Raw genomic sequence first — 26,515 nt, forward strand, 5'->3', positions numbered from 1 at the left:
GACCGACCCCACGCACTCAGCAGGACACACCCTCGAGCCCCTCTTCACTACAGGAAACTCCATCACCTTCAGCCACACCACCGAACTCCCATGGACCGACCATCGTTGCGTCCACTTCACCTTCAGAACACCCACCATCCACAGACACCAGCACCTGCTTCCACAAAGAAACTGGACCAAAATCACCGACGACCAGCTCACCTCCTCACTGAACAACTCCACCCCAACCATCGCGGAAAACGACGACCCCAATACCGCAGCCCGAACCCTGCATAGATGGATCTCGGACAGCACCAACACCATAGCCCCCCTCAAGTAAAACAACAATACTCGTGCCAAGAAAGCCAGATGGTTTACCACCGAAGTTCGAGAATCCAGGTGCACATGTCGCCGCCTCGAAAAGGCCTGGAGAAACACCAAATCCACAGAAGCCCACAACAACTTCAGAGCCACCACCAACGCCCACCATCAACTCATCAGAGAAACGAGGAAAAAAGCGATTGAAGACAGAATCTCCACCCACGCACACAACAGCAAGGAACTCTTCAGCATCATCAAGGAGTTCACACAACCCACCAGCGAGTCTACCGACATCCCTCCCTCACAAGACCTCGGCGACAAACTCAGCACCTTTTTCCACCACAAAATCAAGAGCATCTACGTCAACTTCGACGAAGACAACCAACACACTGAACCCTCACCAACCACCCCCGACACCCGGAAGCCAGCGATTGATGACTGGACAGCCCTCACCACCGAAGACACACTGAAGACAATGAAGTCAATCCACTCAGGGGCCCCCACAGACCCCTGCCCCCACCACATCCTCAACAGAGCCGCCGACACCATCGCACCCATGCTCCGCCACACCATCAACCGCTCCCTGGCGACCGCCTCGTTCCCCGACGACTGAAAACACGCCGAGGTGAACCCCCTCCTAAAGAAACCCTCAGCGGACCCCACCAACCTCAAAAACTACAGACCCATCTTCCTGCTCCCGTTCCCAGCGAAAGTCATCGAGAAAGCCATCAACAGCCAACTCACCACATTCATTGAAGAACACAACATCCTCGACTCCTCCCAATCCGGCTTCAGAAAAAACCACAGTACAGAAACCGCCCTCCTCGCAGCAACAGACGACATCCACACCCTACTGGACAAAGGAGAAACAGTAGCCCTCATCCTCCTCGACCTATCAGCGGCATTCGACACAGTCTCCCACCGCACCCTAATACGCAGACTCTACGATGCAGGAATCCAGGACAAGGCCCTCGACTGGATCTGCTCCTTCCTCTCCGGCAGGACGCAGCGGGTCAGACTCCCCCCTTTCCTCTCGGACCCCACACCCTACCACCTGCGGAGTCCCCCAGGGCTCCTCCCTCAGCACGACGCTCTTCAATGTCTACATGGCTCCACTTGCCCCCATCGTCAGAACCTACGGACTCAACATCGTGTCATACGCAGACGACACCCAGCTCATCCTCTCCCTATCCAACGAGCCCAACACCGCCAGACGCAACTTTCGAGAAGGCATGGAAGCTGTCGCCAAATGGATGAAAAACAGCTGCCTACAACTAAACACCAACAAAACAGAAGTACTCATCATGGGCCCAAACCCCGACGCCTGGAGCGACACCTGGTGGCCCACCGCCCTCGGAAACCCGCCAACCCCCAAAGACCACGCATGCAACCTGGGAATCATCCTGGACTCCGAGCTCAAAATGGACCGCCAGATCAACTCTGTCTCATCTTCCTGCTTCCACACCCTCCGCCTCCTTCGTAAGACCTTCAAATGGATCCCCCTTGAACACCGAAAGATAGTCACTCACGCCCTGGTCACCAGCAGACTCGACTATGGCAACGCACTCTACGCCAGAATAAACAAAAACCTCATCCGCAAGCTACAGAACATCCAGAACGCCGCCGCAAGACTGGTCCTCAACCTGCCAAAACACTGCCACATCTCCCAGCACCTGCGCACACTCCACTGGCTCCCCGTCGAGGCGAGAATCACCTTTAAGATGCTCACCCACGCACACAAGGCCCTCCACGGCACCGGACCAGCATACCTGAACAGCCGACTCAAATTCCACGCACCCCAAAGGACCCTACGATCAGCCCAGCTCTCCTACGCCGTGGTCCCCCGCACCAGAAAGACCAGATCGGGAGGCCGCTCCTTCTCCTTCCTCGCGGCCAAAGCGTGGAACGCCCTTCCGCTCCACCTCAGAAAGACAACATCGCTCCCCATCTTCGCAAGAAACCTCAAAACCTGGCTCTTCAACAGACCCCCTCCTTGATGGAATGGAACCTGCACCCCCCTCACCCCTAGCGCCTTAAGACCCTTACAGGTGAGTAGTCGTGCTTTAACAAACCCCTGATTGGTTGATTGACTAAAGAACCCTCCAAACAGGCCCGGCAGCAAGAAAGCCCCCTGGTTCACCGATGAACTCAAGGACTCCAAGAAGAACTGCCGCACCCTCGAGAAAGCCTGGCGCCACGACCAGACCACAGACAACATGACCGCCCTCAAGCACGCCACCCGCAAGCACCACCAACTGATCCGCACCACCAAGAAGACAGCATTCAAATAACGACTGGACAACAACGCCCACGACAACAAGGAACTCTTCAGCATCATCAAAGAGCTGTCCAACCCCAGCGCCGGAAACAACAACATCACTCCTTCGCAAGACCTCTGCGACTCACTCGCCTCGTTCTTTCACCGCAAGATCGCCGACATACACAACAGCTTCGGCGCACCAACCACGCACCCAACCGCCGAACCAACGCCCCCCACCACCACCCTCTTCAACTGGACCCCGGTCAGCACCGAAGACACCACTCGCACGATGAACACCATCCACTCCGGATCACCAACCGACCCCTGCCCCCACCACGTCTTCAACAAGGCCTACTCCATCATCGCACCCCGTCTCCGGGACATCATCAACACCTCCTTCCACACCGCCACCTTCCCGGAAAGCTGGAAGCACGCCGAGCTCAGCGCCCTCCTGAAGAAACCAACAGCGGACCCCACCGACCTCAGGAACTTCCGCCCCATCTCGCTCCTCCCTTTTCCCGCCAAAGTCATCGAGAAGACCCTCAACAGACAGCTCGCCGCCTTCCTCGAGACGAATGGATCCCTCGACCCCTCGCAGTCCGGTTTCCGAGCCAACCACAGCACCGAGACCGCCCTGATTGCAGCCACCGATGACATCAGATCCCTGCTCGGCAACGGGGAAACAGCGGCCCTCATACTCCTGGACCTCTCTGCAGCGTTCAACACTGTCTGCCACCGCACCCTAGTACAGCGCCTCAGCAACATCGGAATCCAAGAAAAGGCACTGGAGTGGATCATCTCGTTCCTCACCGGAAGAACCCAGAGAGTCCGCCTCCCCCCGTTCAGATCCGAGGCCACCGAAGTCATCTGCGGCGTACCACAAGGATCATCACTCAGCCCAGCCCTCTTCAACGTCTACATGAGCCCCCTCGCAGCCATCGCACGCCAACACAACCTCAACATCATCTCCTACGCCGACGACACTCAGCTGATCCTCTCCCTCACCAACGACCCCGCCACCGCCAGAACCAGCCTACACGAAGGGATGAAAGACATCGCCGAGTGGATGAAGAACAGCCGCCTGAAACTGAACTCAGACAAGACGGAAGTCCTCATCCTGGGATCATCACCCTCCGCCTAGGACGACTCCTGGTGGCCTCCTGCCCTGGGCACCACTCCCAAGCCAACGGACCACACACGCAACCTGGGCTTCATCCTGGACTCCTCCCTCTCGATGACCAGACAAGTCAACGCCGTCTCCTCATTATGCTTCAACACCCTGCGCATGCTCCGTAAGATTTTCTGATGGATCCCCACTGAGACCAGGAAGACTGTCACCCAGGCACGCGTCCCCAGCCGACTGGACTACGGGAACACCCTCTACGCCGGAACCACAGCCAAACTTCAGAAAAGACTCCAACGCATCCAGAACGCCTCCGCACAACTCGTCCTGGACATCCCTCGACACAGCCACATCTCCGACCACCTGAGAGACCTGCACTGGCTCCCCGTCAGCAAGAGGATCACGTTCAGGCTCCTCACCCACACACACAAAGGCTCTCCACGACCTGGGCCCCAAGTACCTTAACGACCACCTGATCTTCTACACACCCACCCGCCAGCTACGTTCGACCAGCCTCGCCCTCGCCGCCATACCACGCATCCGCAGAGCCACCGCCGGAGGAAGATCCTTCTCCTACCTGGCAGCCAAGACCTGGAACTCCCTCCCTATCCACCTTCGGTTGACCCAGGACCATCTCTCCTTCAGGAAGCAACTCAAGACCTGGCTGTTCGAGCAGTAATGGACCCCTCTCCCCCAGCGCCTTGAGACCCTTCCGGGTGAGTAGCGCGCTATACAAATGCTATTGATTGATTGATTGATTGATCCGTTTGGAGTTTAACATCACAGCAATGGACATCGAATGCAAAAAAGAGATAGTCAAACTCCAACACAATGTGAACAATGCTTGCCCTGGCACAATCAGGGAAGCATTACAGGTGATCTTCTCAGATAACAACAGTCGCTGGGCGAGGTATCTCTTGATTGCAAAACAAACATTGGGACTAAAATTCGAACCTTCCTCAGACATACAACTTACAATGTATAGCTTAAAGACTCTGCTAAAAAGTGTGGTAATAGCATCTCAAGGCAACAAGATCTCGAACCGATCAGATCATTCTCAGGTACAGAAGGCCTAAGCACCTCACATGAAAGGAGCACATGTCAGCCTTATTAAAAGCAGGTCTTGGAAGGCAAGCCCTTCAAAATGTTATGAGAGTGAGGCTCTTAACTCTGCCCATACAAGACTATAGAGCACACTGGAAAAACTGGTCGCCTAGTGGCAACGGTTGTTATCTGTGTCAACACCCCACATAATCTGGGGAACATGCTTTTTGCTGTTGTCCAGCTTTGTTGACCCAAAGACGCTTGTACCTAAGATCCATGTTCATATGCCATGGTGTTAGAACATGCAAGGAGGCCCTAAGGCACATATTCACCACCACTGTCCCGATATAGCTGGCACTAATTGGGAAGTATTATGCTGCTGCTGGAATGCTTATACGCTTAGCCAGAGAAGTGACAGTAGTATGAATCAGGCTTCATGCACTATTGACAGTCGCTACCATTTACACCTGTATTTTCTATCATACATATGTTTACACCCATCTTCGGTAGGAATATGACGCTCTAGAGCAGTTTTTGCACTTTTCTTGTTTGACAACCATTGTCTGTGACGCATTTAAAAAAAATCTTATCTCTGCATTTTGAACATATCATTTTATTCAGATTTTATGCATTTTATTATCACCTTTTCTAACATGCTCTTACTGCCATTTTTTGTAAAGATTTTAATTATTCATACAATAAAGATTACTTAATACTACTACACTTATTTTATTTATTTATTTTAATTTTAATAGTTTTTTATAGCGCAAACATGATGCTTGTGGGCTATCAAATTTACAGTGACCAGAGAAGTAGAAACAGTAATATCAATATCACTACAAATTCAGTAACAAGTGAGTATCATAGTTCCGTCCCTAACAATAACATAATGTCATAGTTCATACCACTGCAATTACCAAGCAGTGTTGAGAATCAGGGAGGGGGGTAAAGTCTGTACTACTAGGTAGTCCGAGATAATAATCATGTGAGCAACTGAAGAACTAGAATCTTGGGATCTAGGGAAGAAATTTGTTCATCAGGAGTTCTTTGACTTTTTTCTTGAAGGATATGATTGAGGGATTTGTTCTGATTTCAGAAGCTAATGAGTTCCAGATTCTTTGGGCAATCCCAGAGAGTCACGGTTGTAGGTTTTCTTCTTGTGGAATCTCTGAGGTTTCAGAAGAAAGGTGTTTGAGCTTCTGGATGATCTGGAACCACCAGAGAGTTCGAGCTTTCATACAAGATAACTAGGGGTATCGTGGTGGAGGGCTTTATGCCTCATGCAGGTGATTTTTAGCTGGATTCTTGCTTTGCAAGCGAGCCAGTTGAGAGATTTGAGATCCGGGGTGATGTGGTTGTATCTTTTTGAGTCAGTGATGAGTCAAGCGGCAGAGTTGAGCCAGTTTGGACCTGGGTAGTCCAGATAAGGTAGTACTACCATAGTCCAACCTGGGAATCATTAGGGCTTGTACCTCATGCTTGAAGTTGCTGAGGGTGGGGGGGAGGATTTCATCTTCTTAAAATACTCATTTGATGATTTGCTGCTTTGGTGGCCGCACTGATGTGCTACTGCATGTTGAGATTCTTGTCAAGAGTTACGCCCAGTGATTTTGCAGCAGGATTTGTGGAGTGCAGTTTAGGGCTGTAAGTTGTTTCAACCATTCTTCGATGACCAGCGACTGGTTGGGTGGGACAATTAGGAGCTTAGTTTTTTAAATATTTAGTTTGAGGTGATTCGTCGCTAGCCAGTTTTGAGTTTTATTAGTGTTATGCGGAGTGAACTGATGTCTTCTGGGCGCAGACTTTTAGGGATAGCTGGGTATCGTCAACGTACATGCGAAAGTGGATGTTGGATGAGCTCAGACCTTCTGTTAGGGGCTCCATGAATAGGTTGATGAGAGTGGGCGAAAGAGATGAGCCCTGTGGGACCCCTAGTGTTATAGGCGTGGTCTGCGATAGAGAGTGATTAATGTTGACTCTTTGAGACCTGTTTAGGAAATAGGTGAACCAGTTAAGAACTGGTCCTGTTAGGCCAATACAGTGTACTAAAAGGTCTAGGAGGTTTACATGCTTAACCGTATCAAATGCTGATGACAGGTCAAGGAGGACTAAAAGACAAGCTTGGTTCTGATTCAGCATTTCTAGTGCATCGTCCATAATGTGTGTCATAGCAGATTCTGTTCTGTGCCCTGCACGGAAGACAGCTTGAAATTGGTCTACTAGTTGGAATTGATCATTGTGGTAACAGAGTTGTATGTGAACACATACTTCCAGGAGCTTCGCCAGGGTAGGGATATTGGAAATAGGTTGGAAGTTGTTACGGTCAGTTTGGTCCGCTTTTGGGTTTTTCAGGATGGCGGTACCTTTACAGGCAGTCAGGGATGGAGTCTTGAAGGAGGGAGGCATTAACAATCTTTGTCCAGATTGGCAGTATTTCCTTGAAGAATTTAGAGGTAAGCGTGTCAATTAAATGGTTTGCAGTTGTCAGCCTAGTTAAGATTTTATGGATAGTGACTTCATCAAAGGTTCTAAAAGAGTTCCATGAGGCATTGTTTTGGGGGAAATGCCCACGAGAGCACGCTGGAACAGTAGGCCTGGGAGCAGAGTTGAGGGGGCATAGGGCTTTGTTCCAAGGCCATTTTGCTAGTCATTTCTCATGATATCTGCCTTGTGCAGAAAGAAGGAGGAAAATTCCTCACAATTTGGTAGCTAATTGGATCCCGCCAGTGACTGCTTGGATGCACAGTTCGATTGTGCTTTTATGAGATCAAACAGATTTTTGGGTCTGTTACTTGCTTGATCTTTTTGGTTTCTCAAGAAATTTGCTTTAGAGGTTCTGATGTTTTTGTAGCATCTGTTCCTCAATGATCTCAGGTGCTTGAGGTGTTCAATGGACAGGTCAGTTCTCCGTTGACGTTCGGCTAGTCTCAAATTGCGTCTTTCTTTGTTGAGACTACCATTGTACCATGAATCTGATCGAGACTACTAGCCGCAGATTTCTTAACGTAGAATATCCCCCAGGCGTGAGACTGGACCCGGAAAACTTTCTTGCCCAGCGTCCCTGCGCGCCGGGGGGGCAGTGCCACGCGACTCCGCCCGACATCCTCCGCGGGCGTGACATCAGCGAGGTCACATAAGCCCCACTCCAGCGCGCTGACATCAGTTTTCTTCTTTTCCGCATGCAACGCAGACCCGGGTAGTGTTACTGGCTGGTTCAGGCCTTTACCTTTTCAATCTTGAGAGTTTTTTTGTGGGTACAGTATGTGAATGCCTTCGGGTTTTTTAGCGTGCTCGTCTTGCGCACGCCAGATGTTGGCGACGGATACCCATTCCATCTGCATGTGGTGTTTGGGGGAGCACCACGACTCCACGGACTGTGAGGCGTGTCAGCAGTTGAAGCCGAAGTCCCGGCGGGAGTGCTGGATAATGCTCATCTCGGCTCGCATGTCCAGGTCAGCGGTGTCGCCGCGGCCGTCCCCTGCGGATGGCTTCAAGAACCACCGCTTCCGCCTCCAACATTGTTCTTCTCCCTCGCCGCAGGAGCGTCACTCACCTGTTGGTAAGTGTCGCAGTATGTTCCCGCGAACTGGGTTCTGGCCTTTTGGGGGTGTGGACTCTCCGCGGGTGGTGCGGCCCCGAACATCCTCACCCTATCCACCGTTCCCTGGCGCGGGAGCGACTAGAGCCCAGATGGAGGACTATGCGGGGGCCTTGCAGGCCTCGTTGGCTCCTCCTTCTCCTCTTGGGACGTCTGCGGATCCCTTGCCGTGTGCGGAGCCCTCCGCAGTGTCGCCGGCGGCTCAGGCCCTGGCGCCGACTAGTTTGGCTCCAAGTTCGGAGGATGTGGTGTCATCGGGGTGCGGCCCTTAGGGGTTCCCTTCTTCGGACCACGGCGCCTCTGCTTTGTCGCAAACCTCCGCGGGGGTCCCTGTGGTGTTGCGGGAGGTTGCCGGGGCTCGGGGCATGTCCCAGAGTCCTTCTCGGCCCTCTCGAGAGGCGATGCTCTTGTCCAAAGCCGAGGCGACGCCGCTCAGGCGCCGGCGGCTGCTGGCCTGGGCGGTCCCGCAGAGGCTGGCTAGGGGTCGGGCGTGTCCCCAGGCCCCCCTCGTCCCTCCACGCAGGCAGCTGCCTCGTCGGAGGTCGAGTCGATGCCTTTTCAGTGCCGTTCCCTGGCCGGCCCGGCTCCGGCATGCCCTCAGTCTCCTGCGCCGAGCGGTGTGGCGGAGGCCGTTCCAGCGTCTTCTTCGGCGCCGGTCGACGTTGACCCGAATCCGGTTGTGGATTCTACAGCTCCGGGAATGCCGCCAGGTCGTCAATTCCTCTTCAGACGCCTCTTTCTCATCAGAGGTTCGGCGGTTGATGGTGTCATCCTCCCCGGAGACGGGTCGCCGAGTTGTAGCTTTTTCCCCATCGTCGTCTAAGGACGGTTCTTCACCGTCACCAAGGCCGCAGTCGTCGCCGGAGGCACCTCAGTTTCCTCATTCGTCGGTCCCCCTTCACCCTTTCCAGACTTGGCCTTTTCTTTCTCCGGTTGGCCTGGTGGACGGCCGCCTTAGTCTGCAGCTGTTGCCCACAGAGGAGCTGCTTTCCCCGCCACGGGGCCCTACGGAGGCAGATGCGGCCTTAGCTCGCGCTCTCTCCACGGCTGCGGGGATCCTGCGCTTGGGAGATCCAGCGGCCCACTTCCCCACGGATCATCTTCTGGAGGTCCCCCATCAGGGCTCTGGTGGTCTGGAGCTGCTTTTGCCCTTTGATGCTTCGTTCCACACTTCTGTCCTGGGGGCTTGGGGTCGACCCGCCACGGGGACCCGGTGCCGCAGCACCTTCTGCACCGTCTCCGTCCTGCACCTCATGATCCTACCTGTCTTTCTCTTCTCCCCTCTACAAGGGGCACTCTTTTGCAGACAGCTTTTTCCTCCCTGTCATCAGTGTTTTCTCCCAGTCGCGGGAGGCGCACTGGTTGGATTCCTGGGGGCGGAATATCTTTGCCTCCACCAGTGCGGCCTTGTGGGCCCTTAATACTCTTTGTGTCCTGGCAAGGGCCACTTCTTGCTTGTGGGATTTGGCTGAGTCCCTTCTGTCTGCCGCTTCTAGTGAGGGTGCAAGGGTTGATCTCCGGCACCATGTGTTGGATGGCCGGGAGCTGGTGGCCTTCATTTTTCGCTCCGCTCTGGATGTGTCGGAGGTGCTTGGTCGTGCCATGGCCTCTTCAGTGGCCCTTCATTGCCATGCATGGCTCCGGGATAGTGTGTTCGGATGTTCGGGAACGGTTGGTGGACCTTCCCTTTCATGGCACCCTTTTGTTCCACGCCCCTGCGGACTCTGCCATTGAGAGGTTTCTGGTGGGGCTCCGCCCTACTCCTCCTCCTCCTTCTCCCCCTCAGTGACTGGGTAGCCGTTCTAGTTTTGGAAGGTGTGTTCTGGGGCCTTGTTGTGAGTAACCCCGGTGGTGGGTGTTCTGTGTGTTTGTTGTACCTTCCAGTCCCTTGTTGGACTTTGGTGCTGTTGGCTGCTGGTCCAGCCCTTTTTTGATTGTGGTTTTGGCTGTTTGTCAGCCGTGTTGGCCTGAGATTAGGCCTTGAGTGTATTCTTTCTGGCTCCTTGGAAAGCCGTTTGCGATTTCCCCGAAAGTCTTTTTGGTTGTTATCTTCTGATGCGGATACTTTTTCTAAGAGGGGTCCCATGTACTTGGGATGTAACTTGCCCTATGTCGGGCAGTGGTAGCTATTACATAGCTCTCTCCTGTGCTAGGGAGGTGTGGTCGTCCTTTGGGCCTCTGCTCTCCGTGGCATCACAGTATGTCGCAGGTGCAAACATCTTCTTCTTCTTCTTCCATCGGCACTTTCAGCGGTGCGACCATCCCTGTCTTGTCCGCTGCCTGAGGCCGAGTCTCAGAAAAGAAGTGTAAATGAAGATGGCCTGGAAGCATGAAATTATGTATTTGTCCTGTTTCTAGGCTATCATCATTACATGCAGCAGAGGGAATTAAAAAAAGCATGGACCAGTGATTTCGAGTGCCATGGGGCAGAGGTCAGTCGGTGTGGTGCTAGGGTCATTTACTGGCCTACAAAGAACAAAACAATATTCAGTAGCTGGTTTTAAGTGTTTTATTTTGTCTCCACATTAACTGCATATAAAAAAATGCACACACAAATTAATCAGTGGGAAAGGCACTCATAAAGGATGAAATCTCAGTTGGTACGCTGCAGATGTCTGTGTGTGTGTGTGTGTGAGAGTCAGAGAACTGAATCATGCTTGGTGTAGTGAGGAATAGTGAATTTTATTTTTATAATGCTACAAGGTCCCGGTCTTTGTCAGAAAGCACCGTAAATGTGTCATTATTTCAACATTTTAAAACACACAGCGTAAGACAGGCTTAAGCAAAATGATTTAGGTCCAGATTTACAAAGACTTTGCGTCATGTTTCTGTTACTTTATTTAAACAAACCTGACACAAAGAGTATTGGTATTTACAATCCAGTGCATATCACAATTTGCACTGGATTGTATCCAAATGTAATACAAGTCTGCGCAGCGCCTCACTGTAGGGACCAGATTTACTAATGCTTTGCTACAGGTTTGCGTTACTTTTGTAATGCTAACCCGATGCAAAGTGGTATGCTGTGATTTACTATCCAAAGCAAGTCAGGATTTGCATTCGATAGTTTCCCAAAGTAACACAAAGTTTTGCTACATGCTGCCTTGCATTACTTTGTATCACGGGTGCGTTTCATGGGTAGCTTTCTTTGTAAAAGGAACATTAGAGCTCATATTCCTTTCTAGCATTAGAACAGAGGGAACCTTTGCTGCAGAAGGCACAACATGTGGGAGATATTTTTTCTGAAAGGAATAGAGAGCCTGTGCCAAGCCTGGAATGACGGCCAGGCATGGAGGGGAAGATGTGAAAGAGGCTAACGTGACCACCTGCTACTCAGGAATGCATATATCATTAGTGAAGCATTTGGTGTTGTATTGGGGCCCAGGAGTGTGAGGTGCTTACAACTCCCCCAATTATGGAGAGCAGTGTTTGTTGATCAATTTCTGTTTTTGTTTCAAGCATTTACTCTTTTTAAGTCTGACATTACTGTGGATTATGAGCTACAGAAAAAGTACCCCTGAAATGGTCTCGGAAGCTCAAACCTCTATGCTCAGCCCTGCCACTCAGCTCTTCCAGTCCTTGCCATAAGGTTTTGGAGGGGGGCCAGATTTTAAAATATTTAGTTTTGGGGGACTCAGTGAAACCAAGTTTGAAGAACTTTAGACACTTTAGTGGACATTCTTTTTAGTTGGAATGGAGTGATCGAGTCAAGAACAGACTCCATGGAGTGAGTGTAGTGATTTGTAAGATCAAGGACATCTGAGAGCTCTTCAGGGGAAGTCAAGATGTTATGACTGAGAGAAGTCAGAGCACTCCCGTCGATGTTGTGCATGTTACTTTTCCATATTCTGGGCTTGGGTCTTTGTGCTGTGTTGGTTATCAAAACTTTCTTGATGAGGAATGTGATGTGGTGGTGCTCTGTCCAATCACAGGGTAAGATACATTCCAATTTAATTGAGTTGGGCTTTGCAATGATAAGATCTAATGTTGATCCTTTGTTGTGAATAGGTTTGTCTCAGAATTGAGTCAGGTTCAGGTCTGCAAGGAAGGTTTTGACGCTGTTGACTGCTGGATCCTTCAGGTCATTCCAATGTAGATGGAAGCCTCTGAGGAAGATTTAAGGGCATTTGTTACAATGGTTTCCATGATTTAGTCAATAAAATCCAGGTTGTCACCTGGAGGGCGGTATATCATGTGCAGCTTGCATAGGGATCTGTTGTTGCATGAGAAATCAAGATATTTGCAGGTGGGTAAGATGGGGGTTTGTGCGTGTATGACTGATAAGTAGAGGCCTTGTATGCAAGCGATGCCTTCACCTGGTCTATAGGGTCTATTCAATATGGTAATACAATGGTTAAGGGGACTAGAATGTCCATGATAGGTGCTGAGGAGTCATTTAGCCAGGTTTCCGTTAGGATTAAGAGGTCAAGATCATGTGGCCTGGATAGTTTCCTGACTATGCATGTTTTGAGGGTGAGAGTAGTTGTATGATAGGAGGAGAGTTTGGAGATCGCTGTTGGATAGGGGAGCTTTACATCTAGAATGTTTTGAGAGTGTGTTGGGGTAAGGTCTCATTCTCTTAATCCAATGCGAGGGCAAATTGGGGGGAGAGATCCAGTTGGCAGGGAGGTGTGTTCGAGTTATGGCGGGGTGGTTGGTGGGTTGGTCATGTGTGGTTTTATGCATCATGTGGTTCTTATGGGGCCCAAGATAGTTGGTCGTCATTGTTGTGATGTGAATTAGTCTGTTTAGGTCCGCTTTGAGATCTTGCAAGCCTTTTGTAATCTCAACCAGTTTGGAATCTAGTGAGCTATAGGAGCAGGTTGACTGGTCTTGAGGCATTGGACATGGAGGCATAAGGGTGAAGGTGGAGCTGGTGTGCAGGTATATTGGTAAAGAAGGCATGAGAAAGGATGGATTGTAGCTAGAAGTAAAGTCTGAATTAGGATGGGGAGAGCTTGAGAGATGGGTGCTGGGGCATGCTAACGGAGTATCGTTGTGAGTTATAGGAGGAGTAGCTTTTGGGCGAGACAGAGGTTTAGGGGAGGTAGGGAGGTAGAGATGGAGCGGATGGTTTGATTGTGTAAATCCGGAGTGGTTACTCCCAATGTGGGATGAGCTGGCTATCTTGTGTAGTGGGCAGTGGTTACTGAATCCATGGTAGATGGTGGTGAGATGGAGATGTCTAATATGGTAGGAAGAAATGAAGCGGTGGAGGAATCTGAGATCAACGCCAATTTCTTGATGAGTGGAAAAAATTATTCGAGTAATTAAACGTGGCTATCCGATGCCTGGATGAGAATGACGCCATTGTTGTAGATGGTGACTGCTGTTTTGCATGCTGAAGAAGGGGTTACCGATTGTTTGAGACAATGTGGAGTTTTCCTGGTTGTAGAGATCAAGAGCATTGATTTTGCGCACCTATTTGTATCGAAAATGATGTCACTTTTTATCACTCCTCTGTTGGCACAAAAGTAGGGGTCGGAAACCAGTGTTCTGGATGAGATTTGAGGAGTCAGTGTTTTAGGGTCTTAGAAGCCTTTTTGGATAGATTCTGGGGGGAAATGATTTTATGAGCAAACTTGCCCAATGGTTCTAAGATGATTTTGGTAGCACTTTGTGGATCCATGTCAGAGAAAAGGAAGTGACCGGGGGGTCCTATATAGGTGGGTGGTATGAAATGGTAAGGGGTTCGCAGGCTGGACTTATTTGTTGGGAGATGTAGCAAGTTTAAGATCTCTTACTTTACGAATTGGTAGTAAGAAGCGATTCTTCACTCACCATTTATGTTTGTACTATTTAAATCCTTTTATTTTATTAGTGGTAGTAGTTAGTGATGGTTTTAGGTTAAAGAGAGCCCAAAGGCTGGTAAATGCTGGTAAGTGGTAGATGCTAGAGAGTGGTAGGTGTGAATAAAATTACAAGATGGCAGCTGTTAAAGGAGTAGAATTCTAATGATCATAGCAGGTTAGATCTTAAGATGTTGATAGTCTAGTTAGAGTCCTTTCTTTGTGTTTTGTGTTTGAAGAGTCCTTTAAACTAACTGGGCGATGGAGCAGAGCAAAGTGAGTGAGTCCTTCTTCACTGTTTGAATATTAAAATGTTTCAATTCCTTTGTTGGTTTTTAGCTTGGCCACCATTTTGAGTGGATAGTGGTGTCATCATGCGCCTTGAACATAATAAACTTCTTCTGTATTGCATTTGCGCCTGACATGCATTGTATCTCGACTAAGAATTTACTTGTTTGGGACATGTTGTCCCAATAGTTTCTTTTCTGGATTTCCAGGCATTTAGTTTACTGGTACAAGTGGAACACAGCTTTGTGGTGAGATGGAGGGAGGGCAAATGGCCATGTGATATACAATGTTATGTTTTCGGCGGGGGCAGAGAGCGGGATGGATCCAGAGACTCCATGGTGATTACTACGCTCTCATGGAATGGTAAGTTCCTTAATTCACCCGCCAAGCGTCACAGATTGTGGAAATATTTGCTAGACCAGCGACATGACATTAGAGCTCTTCAAGAGACTCATCACAAACGGGGTGAAGACCATAGGTTGCAGCATAAAGTCTACCCTATCATGTATAAATCCTCAGCAGCCAAGAAACATAATGGGATGGTCCTTTTCTTCCACTCCTCATTAAGATTTACTCCAGAAGACTAAAATTCTGACAAGGAGGGGAGAATTATTTTGATGAAAAGGGCACCTTGATGGGGGGTTGTGCACTTTTGCCTCAATGTACGTCCCTAATGTTAATCAAGTTTCCTTCATCTAGACTCTTTGGGCTTTATTGTGAGGCTTTGTGGAAGGGGAAATAATCATGCTAGATTACTTTAACCTCCCATGGGATCCTGACATGGATAGCACCTACCCACACAGAACCCCTGCAGGAAGTTTCCCCATAGCCCTAAAACATGAAATGCAGTCTTTGGGTCTAATCCATGCATGGAGAACTCTACATCCTACAACTAGGGACTACATATTATTCTCACATTCCCACTGCACATACTCCAGATTGGATTACGGCTTCAACGGCCAATCACTTGCGCCGGCCCTACTCACAGCCTCTGTTCACGCCCCACTACTGTTAAACATGGATTGGGGGCCTCACCATCAAAACTCCTTCGCTAGTTCTCTCCTACCCCCATTTCCAGGGATCACTTCCTCAGCAACGATCTTCGAAACGCTATTCGGGACTTTTCCAGGGATCACCTCCTCAGCAACGATCTTCGAAAAGCTATTAGGGACTTTTTTCAATTGAATACACCACCCACATCAGACACTAACCCCACTAATACTTGGGACACGTTCAAGGCCTTCACTAGATGGAAATGCATTGTTCTGATTTCAGCACGTAATAAGCAAAGAACGAAAGAAAGATTAACACTCGAGGTGGAACTTAACCCGGCCGAGCAGGCACATAAACAACAACCGACATTAACACTACAATGGAAAGTCACAGCCCTCAGAGGGAAGCTTACTGAGATACATACCAACAGGGCAAAATTCACTCTCCTACGTCTCAAATGCACATGCTATGAGTAGGGTAACAGAGTAGGGTCCCATCTGGCAAGACAACTTAGAATTAAACGGGAGAAGGAGTATATTTGGGATGTAATAAGGGAAAATGGCGAGCTTGCAGTCGCTGACTTGGAGAAGGCCCGAACTTTTGGCAGTTTCTATAAGTGGCTACACAATGCTACCCCCACAATTGACTTGAACCAATCAAACTATCTAGAAAGTATTGATCTCCCTCAAGTGACAGAGGCCCAAAATGAGGTCCTGAGTAAACCCATTAGCAAAGATGAAGGTACGGATACCAATTATGACTTTGAAGCCCCATCAATCGCCTGGCCCAGATGGCTCTATTTTATAAAACATTTAGCTCTGACCTTATTCCTCATCTGGTTATGCTGTTTAACTACGTGGACCAATCAGGGGCGGTCACGCCCTTGATGAGCGAGGCGCTCGTCTTGATCAGTCCTAAACCAGGTAAAGAACTCTGCTCCTGTGGCTCATATTGACCCATATCACTGCTCAACTTGGATGCCAAGTTTACACAAGGATATTGACCTCCAGGCTAGGATTTGATGCCCGACCTGATCCATCCAGATCAATCAGGCTTCATCAAAGGCCGACAGACACATTATAACTTGCGATGGGTAACCCACTTGGTCTAAAAAGCAACTAAGAATATGATACTGGCTGTGTTACTAGTCATTGATGCACAGAGGGTATTCGAGCAAGTGGCTTGGCCTTTCCTATTCCATACCTTGCGACGTTTTGGCTTTTGCTACCAATTTATTGCCATGATTCCAGCCAATTACCCTTCCCCACACCCTAAAGTACTAGTCAACGGGGTTAGTTCAGACTTCTTTCCACTTAAGAAGGGGCCCCTCTTATTTGCCGTTAGCATAGAACCCCTGGCAGCTTAAATTTGTTCTATGTCCACCATTTGGGGCCTGCCTCCCCTTTGGCTAAATTGACCATAAAATCTCCCTCTTTGCAGATGATGTGCTGTTAACCTTGACTTCCCCCTGGCAGTCCTCACTGGATACCCTCCAAGAGGCACTATAGACTTATGAAGGGGTGGGGGGATTTTGTATAAACTTAAACAAATCCTTCCTCCTCAATCTTACCCTCACTACTCCTGACATGGAAAACTTGGTGGCTAACACGCCTTTTCAGCAGGCTAAGAAGAAGATTACATTTTGGGTATTAAAATTACCTCCAGAGTCTCAGACCTTTTCCAAGTCAATTATCCACCACTCCTACAGCAGCCTAAGGCAGACCTCAAACGTCGTGCTCCATGGATATTTCATGGCTTGGACATATTCATGCCATAAAAATGGCTTTCCTGCCAAGGTTGCTTTATCTCTTTCAGGGCCTCCTTGTTGACCTAGACCATGGTTACCTCTCATCCTTACACTCCCTAGTAATGTGCTTCATAAGGCAAAATCGCAGCGCGTGCTTATCCAAAACATTTTAAGACTACCAAAAGACGCAGGTGGATTGGGTCTTCCGGACTTCCATCTATACTAAAAGGCAACTCTGTTATGTGTCTTCTCTGAATGGTTCCTACGTGAGTCGGATAAGCACTGGCTACACATGGACAGAGCGGTGGTAGGCAGATATATCTGGAGTGTGCTGTGGAAATCGAAATCTTATCGCCAACCCAATGCACATTTGAGCACACCCATCAAAACAACGCTTATGGTATGGGACGAGGTGCTTAGAAGAGCAGAGTGGACCACCTTTCCTTCCCCTTTCATACAGATCCAGTTTAATCCAGCATTGCCCCTGGAACCATTTGATGCAGGGAGGGAAGGGGATGTCTCACCATAGCTGATCTTTTTCATGGGTGGGGCATTCTCACTTTTGAGCATTGTCAGAGAAACTTTCACCTCCCCGCCTCGTAACGCTACCGCTACACATAACTAAAACAATGGTACTCCACCCCGACATTCGTGCAGCGGCCACTAGTCAACTGACTTCCATCTAATGTTTTGCGAGAAGGCCAGGGACCTCTAAGGGCTGCATCTCCTTCTTATATGCCCTTCTGCTCTCCACCATTTCTTCTCCACAAGTCCAATGCAAAGGTTTTTGGAAGCAGGTCATTGGAAGGACATTCTGGAGGCTAGTTGGGGCAGACTCTGAAGAGAGATTCCATGGTTTTAACCATTCTATTGGCATGTGAGAAGTCCATTATAAACACCGGTTTGATTGGTATCTCTACCACACTAAACTGGGGAGAGGATGTGGCCTAAGCGCTCAATCTCAAATCTGGGGAACTGGGTTTGAGTCTCGGCAATCACACTCAACATCCTGTGATTCTAGGCAAATCACTTAATCTCCCTGTGCCTAACAAAAACGAATGTGTCCTTGTGTAACAACTGGTGCGCATATAAAGCGCTCCGATACCTTTGGGTCAAGTTTGCGCTATATAAAACACTGGAAAAAAAAACTCAAGAAAATCTTCCCACCCACATCTGATCTCTGTTAGAGGGGGTGTGGCGTACTTGGCGACTTTCGCCACATCTGGTAGAACTGCCCGACCATTCGCCTATTCTGGACTGAAACACTTGCTCAAATCGAAGAGATTCTGGGGGTACCCGATTCCGGACAATCCAGACTTTGCATTACTAGGTTTATGGAATGATATCCTAAAGCGCCAAACTAAAGGTGACAGGACCATACTCTGGTTGTGTCTCGGTGCTGCTAAGATAGCCCTAGCAGCCGCATGGAAGAAAAAGAGAGTGCCATCATTGTCTCAATGTGATACCAAAGGCCCCCCAGGTTGTGGCAAGCTACCGCGATGCAAAGAATGGGTGACATATTTCTGGTGATTATAAAAACTTAATTAATTTGAGACTATTCTTTCCAGAGGTTTGCTCCTGTGTGCCTGCTCTACTCATACAAGAGCTCTCCACCTCTTCTAATTTTAGATTGCTAAACAGTAAGGGGGTGTCTAGAGATCGGTGTTTTCTCCTCTGCCTGTGGTCTCTGGCTATCCCCTCCCATCACCTGCAATACTCTTTTAATGTTTTAGATGATGATTGACACACATACCTAACTTGTTTCTTTTGTTTTTGAGAGTGTATAATTTTTTGATTTGGGAGAGGTGGTAGAATGTTATTTATGCGATTTGTAAACTTCACAGCAGTGGTGATAGAATCTGTATTGTTCCATGAGAAACATTCCCCAAACATCGACAGCTGTTCACTGAATTAGTGGATCCAGATTATGGTGGGATTTGAAATGTATGCAATTGCCAATGTTAATTTATGCATAAAACCAATAAAGACAACTTTGACAAAAATACTTGTGGGTTGGTATCCGCTGGTAAATTGGCAATCATTGGGGAGGGGTTGGGTGCAGGCCTTGCCAGAAGTCAGACCATGCAACCTACTCCCTGCTGCGCATCGCCATAAGCTTTGCGCATCAAGGTAAACACTGTAAATATGATTAAAATAAAAGAAATTCACTCAAAAAAAGGTTTCAACTTATACTTTGGTGTGGAAATAATACAAACACTAACATAAAAAAAAGAATAACTACTGAATTTCACCATTTCTAGTATAGTGAGAAAATTGTAACTTGCACCCCAACAAGCACTGCTTATGATCTGCTTATGATCTCGCATATTACAGCCCTCATAATATGTTAAATTACATCACTGATGACATCTCATATGACATCATTGATGACATCACTGATGGGCAAGATAGATTATTAAATTAAGCCTAATGTTAAAGTGTTAATAGATGCTATAGTAATTGATCAGCCATGTGAGATTGCATTTGCTGTGCTGCCTGTGTCAGCTATGACCTTTTAGACGTTCTTTGGTAATTTTTGTGAAATAATGCACATTTTGACAGAATTCATCATAATTCTCTTCGGGCATGCATACCAACTGAACTCCTGATGAGGATGAGACTTAGTTGGCCCACCATGAAAGTACTTCAATATCTCAGAATACTCTCACAGGGTCTCTGACATAATATGAAATTTATGTGAAGAATGTGCTATTGGAAAACTGAGCACTGCTGACCAGAGGAAACTCTAGGCTTCTTATCCTGATTCAATGCGCAAGGGATTTCCACCTGTAGAATGCTCTATTGCACACCTATGTGTAATGTTAAGTGCTCAAATAGGTTTGTGGATTGAATCTCGAGTTAATAAATTGAGTAACAATTTTACATTTCCGTCTATGCTAATGTCTAAGATTTGTAAATGTACATTTTCATCCGGCAGAGCCAGCAGAAGCACATGCAAGAACTATTAGGCCGTCTCAGCCAGCAGGACCAGAAGAACAAAGAGTCTCAGCATTCACTTGGATTTCAGTTACACAATGAAGCTCAAAAGCAAAGCTCACTCATTGGCCAGCTCAAGCAAATGGTGACTGACAAAGAGGCCAAGGTGAAGGACCTGGAGGAGGAGATTAAACAGCTGACAGTTAAAGTAAGTGCTTGAAACAGACTTAACGTTTTAAGAAATGTCCCTCTGTATCTCCCCTAGATTTTTGTGTATCCTTCATCTTTTCCCCCTGGGCTTAACCCCTCTCAATAGAAAAAATCCCCCTAATACAGTATCCATTATTTTTAATACCAGAAAAAATCACCAAAAACATTATCCATTATTTTTTAATTCCTGAACTTTATTAGTTCATCATAATGCTGTAGGTCGATAAAGAGGCATTTAGAAATGAAATCCTCCCTGAGCACTCAAAAAGTACATGATCCACAAATACAGAATTCAATGTACATCAATTTATTCTGTTTTCTTTAAATCGGGTATTCTTCAGTAGGTACAGCAGAATTTTCATGTCCGAGCATCCGAAACATTCAATAAGGTATTTCTTCAGTATAAACAATTTTCAAAGCAGCCAACACGTGTTTCGTCATGCTAAATCAAGCATCCTTGACTTCTTCAGGGCTGCAAACCCAAATAGGCAAAATATAACCAAAATTCTTTCTTAATTTTGTAAATACATTTTATTACACCTTTATCCTTTTACAGTTAAGAAGCTAAAAATCGACAAGAAGATACTCAAGGGATCATAGTAAACCATCACCCATTGTGCAATAGAATAGAGTCTCAAAGAAAACTTTAAATAAAAATCCGCGCACCAAGCATCTCCCGCTTCAACACCCGAGAATGTGAAAGCCCAAGAGCAAAGATTAAGTATTAGACGTGAAAATCACCTGAAATTCGAATGCCAAAGTAAGTGAATATTGATATCCTCCTGTATAGAACGCCTAACTCACAAAAATAACAGGGGCACTTGTTAAATATATTTAGAGTGCCTCATCATAGACCACTAACGGTCTTACCAAATAGTCAAAATTCATATCAGTTGTGTTCGCTGGAATATGTCATATATAGATAAGCAACTGCAATCTGTAACTCCATAACTATCTAATACCCCTGATATCAAATCCATCATATAAGGGTAAAACCTATCTCGCCCTTCCTCATAAGTACCCGTAGCTCCACCGTTCATAATAATAATAGTCTAATATTATTATGAACGGTATCTAATAGTCTTCCTAATCTCACATGTACGTTGTCTGAAATAAACAAAGACCAGTTTATAATGCGTTAGATTGTATCAAGTCAAACGCAAGTAAAGTGTCTGAAAATAATATTCATCTAAGTCCCCCACTTACCCAACACAGGTCGTAAGCATCTCACTCGTAACTGACAACCGGCGTTCTACTCGGGTGCCACCTTGTCACTACCTTATATAGAAATGTGACAAGGCGCCATCTTTGAATGTGCAAGTTGCGTTAAAACTTATATTTAAAATCTCCCAATTTCAGTGTAATCCTGTAGGCTCTCCTGGTGGCTTCCTACCCAACTTCTTTGCGGTGGTGGCAAGGGCACTAGTTGTTCTTATAAATGCAATCTTTTAAGTGGCTATCGTTTTGGTCCATGTATCATTACAGTTAAATAAGATGCCTAAATATGTGAAGCTTTTTGTTTGGGCTATCTTCCTACCCTCCAAGAAGATCTCCCTTACCCTACCTCTCGCAGCCCCTTGGGCACGTATCCTCGTATCATTACAGTGGCTACGCCAGTGGTGGTTCAGCAACCTTCTTCATGTGTAAGAGTGACTACACAAAACATCAGTGCATGCCAGATCTCTTCCACAGGGTAGCGGGGCAGAATATGTACCCCAATTTACTATATTTAAATTTGGTGACATGGCACCTGAAGTCATTCAGTAGGGGCATCTCAGTCTTCCCCAGGACTGTATAGATATTTTAAAGGAAGCCAAGCATCCATTTACTAGAGCATCCTGCTCTTTCAAGTGAAAGATATTTTGCATCTGGCATATTTGGAAAAACATAGAGGTGGAAAAGAAGTACTGCTTCTTCCTGACATTTGTAGGATCTATTTAGCCAGATCAGGCTGCTGATCTCTTCTCTACAGAGACATCTTGCTGCTGTTACAGCATACCGGAAATGTCCTTCACAAACCTCTTTCTTCAGGATCCCTTTATACGAAACGCTTCCTGAAAGGCATTAAAAAAGAATTTCTACCAGTTATGAGTCGTTCTCCTCCATGGGAGCACAATGTGTTGCTTTTATTCCAAACTAATGGGTCTTCCTTACCGAAACTATTCATATGGCCTCTTGCAGCTTACTTTGTGGAAAGCTGCTTTCATAGTGGCAATCACATCTACTCACAGTGTTAATTCAATTCAGGCCTTATGTTCTCATGAACACTATATACACTTCTATAAGGAGAAGGTGGTCATGAGTGCACACCCACGTTTTCTTCCCTAGGTTCTCTCTGATTTTCTTGTTGATAAGATAATTTCAGTTCCTACATTTTTTCAGAATCCTTCCACTCCTGCTGAAAGTTCCTTGCACGTCTGTTAGGAGGGTTCTTGAGTTTTATATTGATAAAAGAAATAGCTCTGCAGATATGATTCTTTATTTTTTTAGCTCTAGACATGTTTGAATCCGTCCTGCCACCTCCAAGCAGTCCATTTCCACATGGATTGTCTCATTTGCTCTTTTGGGAAGTAAGAAGGCAAAAAAGTCACTGCCAGGGAAACCTATGGCCCATTCTAATATGGGTACATCTGGAACTACTGCTTTAAGAAGTATCCATATCATAGAGGTATGTAAAGCAACCACTTGGCACCGAGTCCATACTTTCACAAGAAACTATTACCTAGATCCAGATTCCAAAGCTGGATTCCCAAGCTGGGCAAGCTTCTTGAGGAATCCTTTCACTTATATATATCTAAATATGGTTTCTTCCTTCCACCATATGATTTGGAAAGGGCTTACTATTCTATTCTGTGCTTATGAGTATCAATGGAGATCCCCTAAAGGAGAATGAAAGTTTGCTTACCTGTCATACTAGTTCTACTTTATGGACTCAGAAAAACCAATGGTGGTGATGGACGGAGCGTTGACAATATAAACACTCACCCCCAGTCAACTGATCTGGGTTTAATCCAGCACCGTTCTTTAGCTCACTCCGCCACCCCAGTTCAGACATGGCCATATGCAAATCAGTCTGACCCTGTGCCTCATGGGAACAGTTCAGCCTGAACTGCCAAGCCATGTCTTCCCTGGACCGGAATCAAGCTTCCCAGGACCGGTTTCTGGCATTACAGCCGTCTTCAGCCGGGCTTGCTTGACTCCAGTGGCAAAGTGAGCAAGGGACTCACGTCTGAGCATACCCTGCCAACTTAGGGCGAACAAAGAAAAACCAAAGGTGGTGATGGACGGAGCGTTGACAATACAAACACTCACCCCCAGTCAACTGATCTGGGTTTAATCCATCACCGTTCTTTAGCTCACTCCGCCACCCCAGTTCAGACATGGCCATATGCAAATCAGTCCAGGGAAGACATGGCCTGTCAGTTCGGGCTGGACTGTTACCATGAGGCACAGGGTCAGACTGAATTGCATATGGCCATGTCTGAAGACATCTCAGCAATCCTACTGTGCAAGTCTTACTGGCAGTAACAGCCGGGGTACTAGGCCCCCAAGGACCCTCTGGAGCCAAGCGGACTTCATCCCCCAACCAGCAGTGTGCCAGGAGGCGCGTTGCATAGTGGAGGAGAAAGGGGGTGTGGCTTCTGAAAACCTCTCAGCAATCCCGCTGTTGGCAACTTATTGGAGGTAAGAGGAGGGCTTGTTGAATCCCAATCACCCTCGCAACCAGTTGTGAGTCAAGAGGCGCGTTTGCAGAGTGGTGCTGAAAGGGGGCAGGGCCTCTGGTGATATGCTGGAGTATTTGTTCACAACATTTATTGAGGGGGGTGCTTTACCTCCCTTCCCTGGGCTAATTTGTGCCCTGGAGATCCCAGGACCAGCCTTTTTTGAATGAGAGAGGCGGCCGCGTGGTCTACCTCGTGCCCTACTTTGGCCATGGGGACCCCTTTCTATGGCCTTAAGAATAAAATATTTTATATATTAAAGGGAAGGGAGCCGAGCGACCCCACTCCCAGGCAGATTTTGGCTCTAGGTACTCCATCCACCAGGGACCGGTCACTCGTGTTAGGGACTGCTGGGGGAGCCTCAAGGCCCTGCGGTCTCTGCCGGCTCCCTGCCTCTTGCGGGAGCTGACACTGCTTTGACACAGAGGGAGCTGCTGAACATGCAACTCCCTCTCTGTCAAAGCAATTGTGCTCCACTTCGAGCAAGTGAGCTGTAAAGCTCCTGCCAAGCCATAGCAAGCAGCTGTGTCTCGGGAGTTAGCACCATGGGACATAGCCGGATCCGGCCCTGGGGAGTGGTTGTCCCCAGGGTCATCTCCTGTTTGTCCATGAGTGGCCACTCCCGGAACAAAGCTATTTGCTATGGATTGGTGGGAGCTTTACTGCTCCCAACAAGGAATGGCAAACTGCTCCACTTTGAGCAGGCAAGAGCATTTTGCTCTCGCTTGCTCAATGCAGAGCACAATTGCTTTGACGAGAGGGAGCTGCATGTTAGCAGATCCCGCTCTGTCAAAGCAATGCTGGCTCCCGCAGGAGGCAAGAAGTCAGCAGGGATCACAAGGGCCTTGAGGCTCTCCCTGCGGTCCCCAACAAAACTGAGTGGATGCCCTGGGTGGGTAATAGAGGCCGAGCCCCTGGGGATGGGATCCCTGAGGCCCACCCTTTAATCAAAAACAATAAAATGACAAATAAATAAAAAAGCCTAGGTCCCGGGGTATGGGGCCAGGGAGGGGCACAGCACAACCCCCTCCTCCTTTCACAAAAGGCCTGGCCCCAGGGAATAGGGTCCGGAGGCCGAAATCGGCCCAAGGAAGGGGGGGGGGCAAACAGCACTTGATAAACACTCCCTTAAAAAATAAATACAAATAAAGCAAGACTGGCACATCACCGGAGGCCCCGCCCCCTTTCTGCACCACTCTGCAAACGTGGCTCTTGGTGCACTACTGATTAGGGGATGACAATGTCTGATTGGTAATTTTAGAAAAAGGATACAAACCCCTTGCTCACACATGGTGGCATACCTCATTGTAAGGGTGCACCTCTGCAAGCAACAAGTGTCGCTCGACAGGCTCATCCCAAGTTCTTAATTTAAGTAGTATGTTTTTTGGGGTGTGGGAAGTGTCAGGATAGGTTGCAATGTTATTCCATGCACATATGCTTAGTTTTATTGTAACCTCATTCTCACTTATACATGTTCAAAAAGGTGGGGTAAAGGATTACATTAGGACGCCTCTCTCTTATAAGGTCAAATTGTTTCTGACATCCTACATTTTGAAAGAACATCACAGGCATCACAGCAATAGCACCCTACTATCTGGCTGCCTGTTTTGAACCTAACCAAGCCTCTATTGTGTGGTGTATGAGATGGTCAAAATGTAAATTGTCAGCCAGAGTGATCCCTGTGTTCAGGATGCTGTAATGCAAAAATGAATCAGGAGCATAACAAGCACTAACTTTACCACCCAACAACTCATCATCATTATTAATGATAAAAGTACTACTATCATACTAGATGAGGAGTAAATCTATCTTGTGCCCCCAGTATAGGTTAACCATCATCACACAATGCCATTATCGTGCTCACTGCAATCCGCACAGGTGAAGTTGCTAAGTTGTCTTTTTATTCTGCCTGCCTACTCTACTTAAACCTTCACCAATGTTCCCTGTTCTTTTTTATCTCTCTGTGTGCAGCAACGACTTATGTGTGTGCACAACTTTCTCAGTAGTGTGCGCAAACGTTTAGGGATACTGGAACCCTTCTCTCATGGTTAAAGGATAAAAAAAACATCATTTTTAAAAGAGTTCTGAAGGAGAGTTATTAAAATAATAAACCAGTGCTTGAAGATCTGCAAGACTGCTCAAAAACATTACTGGTTTGTGGAGGCAAACATATGTTCCTATTACATGTACTCTTTTATTTAGTTGTAGAGATCTACTTATTATTCATCTACCCAGTAGAACATCAAAAAATTATTTGTTTTCAATTAATTACACAAATATAGACCATTAATATGCATGTCCCAGAAGAAATATTCATCATATGTCCTGTCACACAAAGGGTATATATATAATCACCATTCAATTTAGTATGCAGTGAATTTGTGATTTGGTTATCACGGGCACCAGCTTTCAATCACTCTAACCAGGCATTATCTCGTGTCTGTTGCAACCCCCCCCCCCCCAAGTAAAATGGATTTAGAAATGATTAGCAAATTAATTCATGT

General features: G+C 47.4%; 1 protein-coding gene across 2 annotated transcripts in view; it reads left to right on the plus strand.

Moving 5' to 3' along the window:
- The window catches only part of CCDC13 (coiled-coil domain containing 13), a 431,895-nt gene that overhangs the window by 224,367 nt on the left and 181,013 nt on the right, over positions 1-26,515 (plus strand). For both annotated transcript variants that reach the window (XM_078665306.1, XM_078665307.1), the window contains exon 10: positions 20,081-20,287. In XM_078665306.1, the coding sequence (XP_078521432.1) occupies positions 20,081-20,287 (207 nt within the window). The remainder of the gene's footprint in view (positions 1-20,080; positions 20,288-26,515) is intronic.

The sequence above is a fragment of the Lissotriton helveticus genome, chromosome 10 (genome assembly GCF_964261635.1).
Source record: "Lissotriton helveticus chromosome 10, aLisHel1.1, whole genome shotgun sequence".
Lineage (NCBI taxonomy): Eukaryota > Metazoa > Chordata > Amphibia > Caudata > Salamandridae > Lissotriton > Lissotriton helveticus.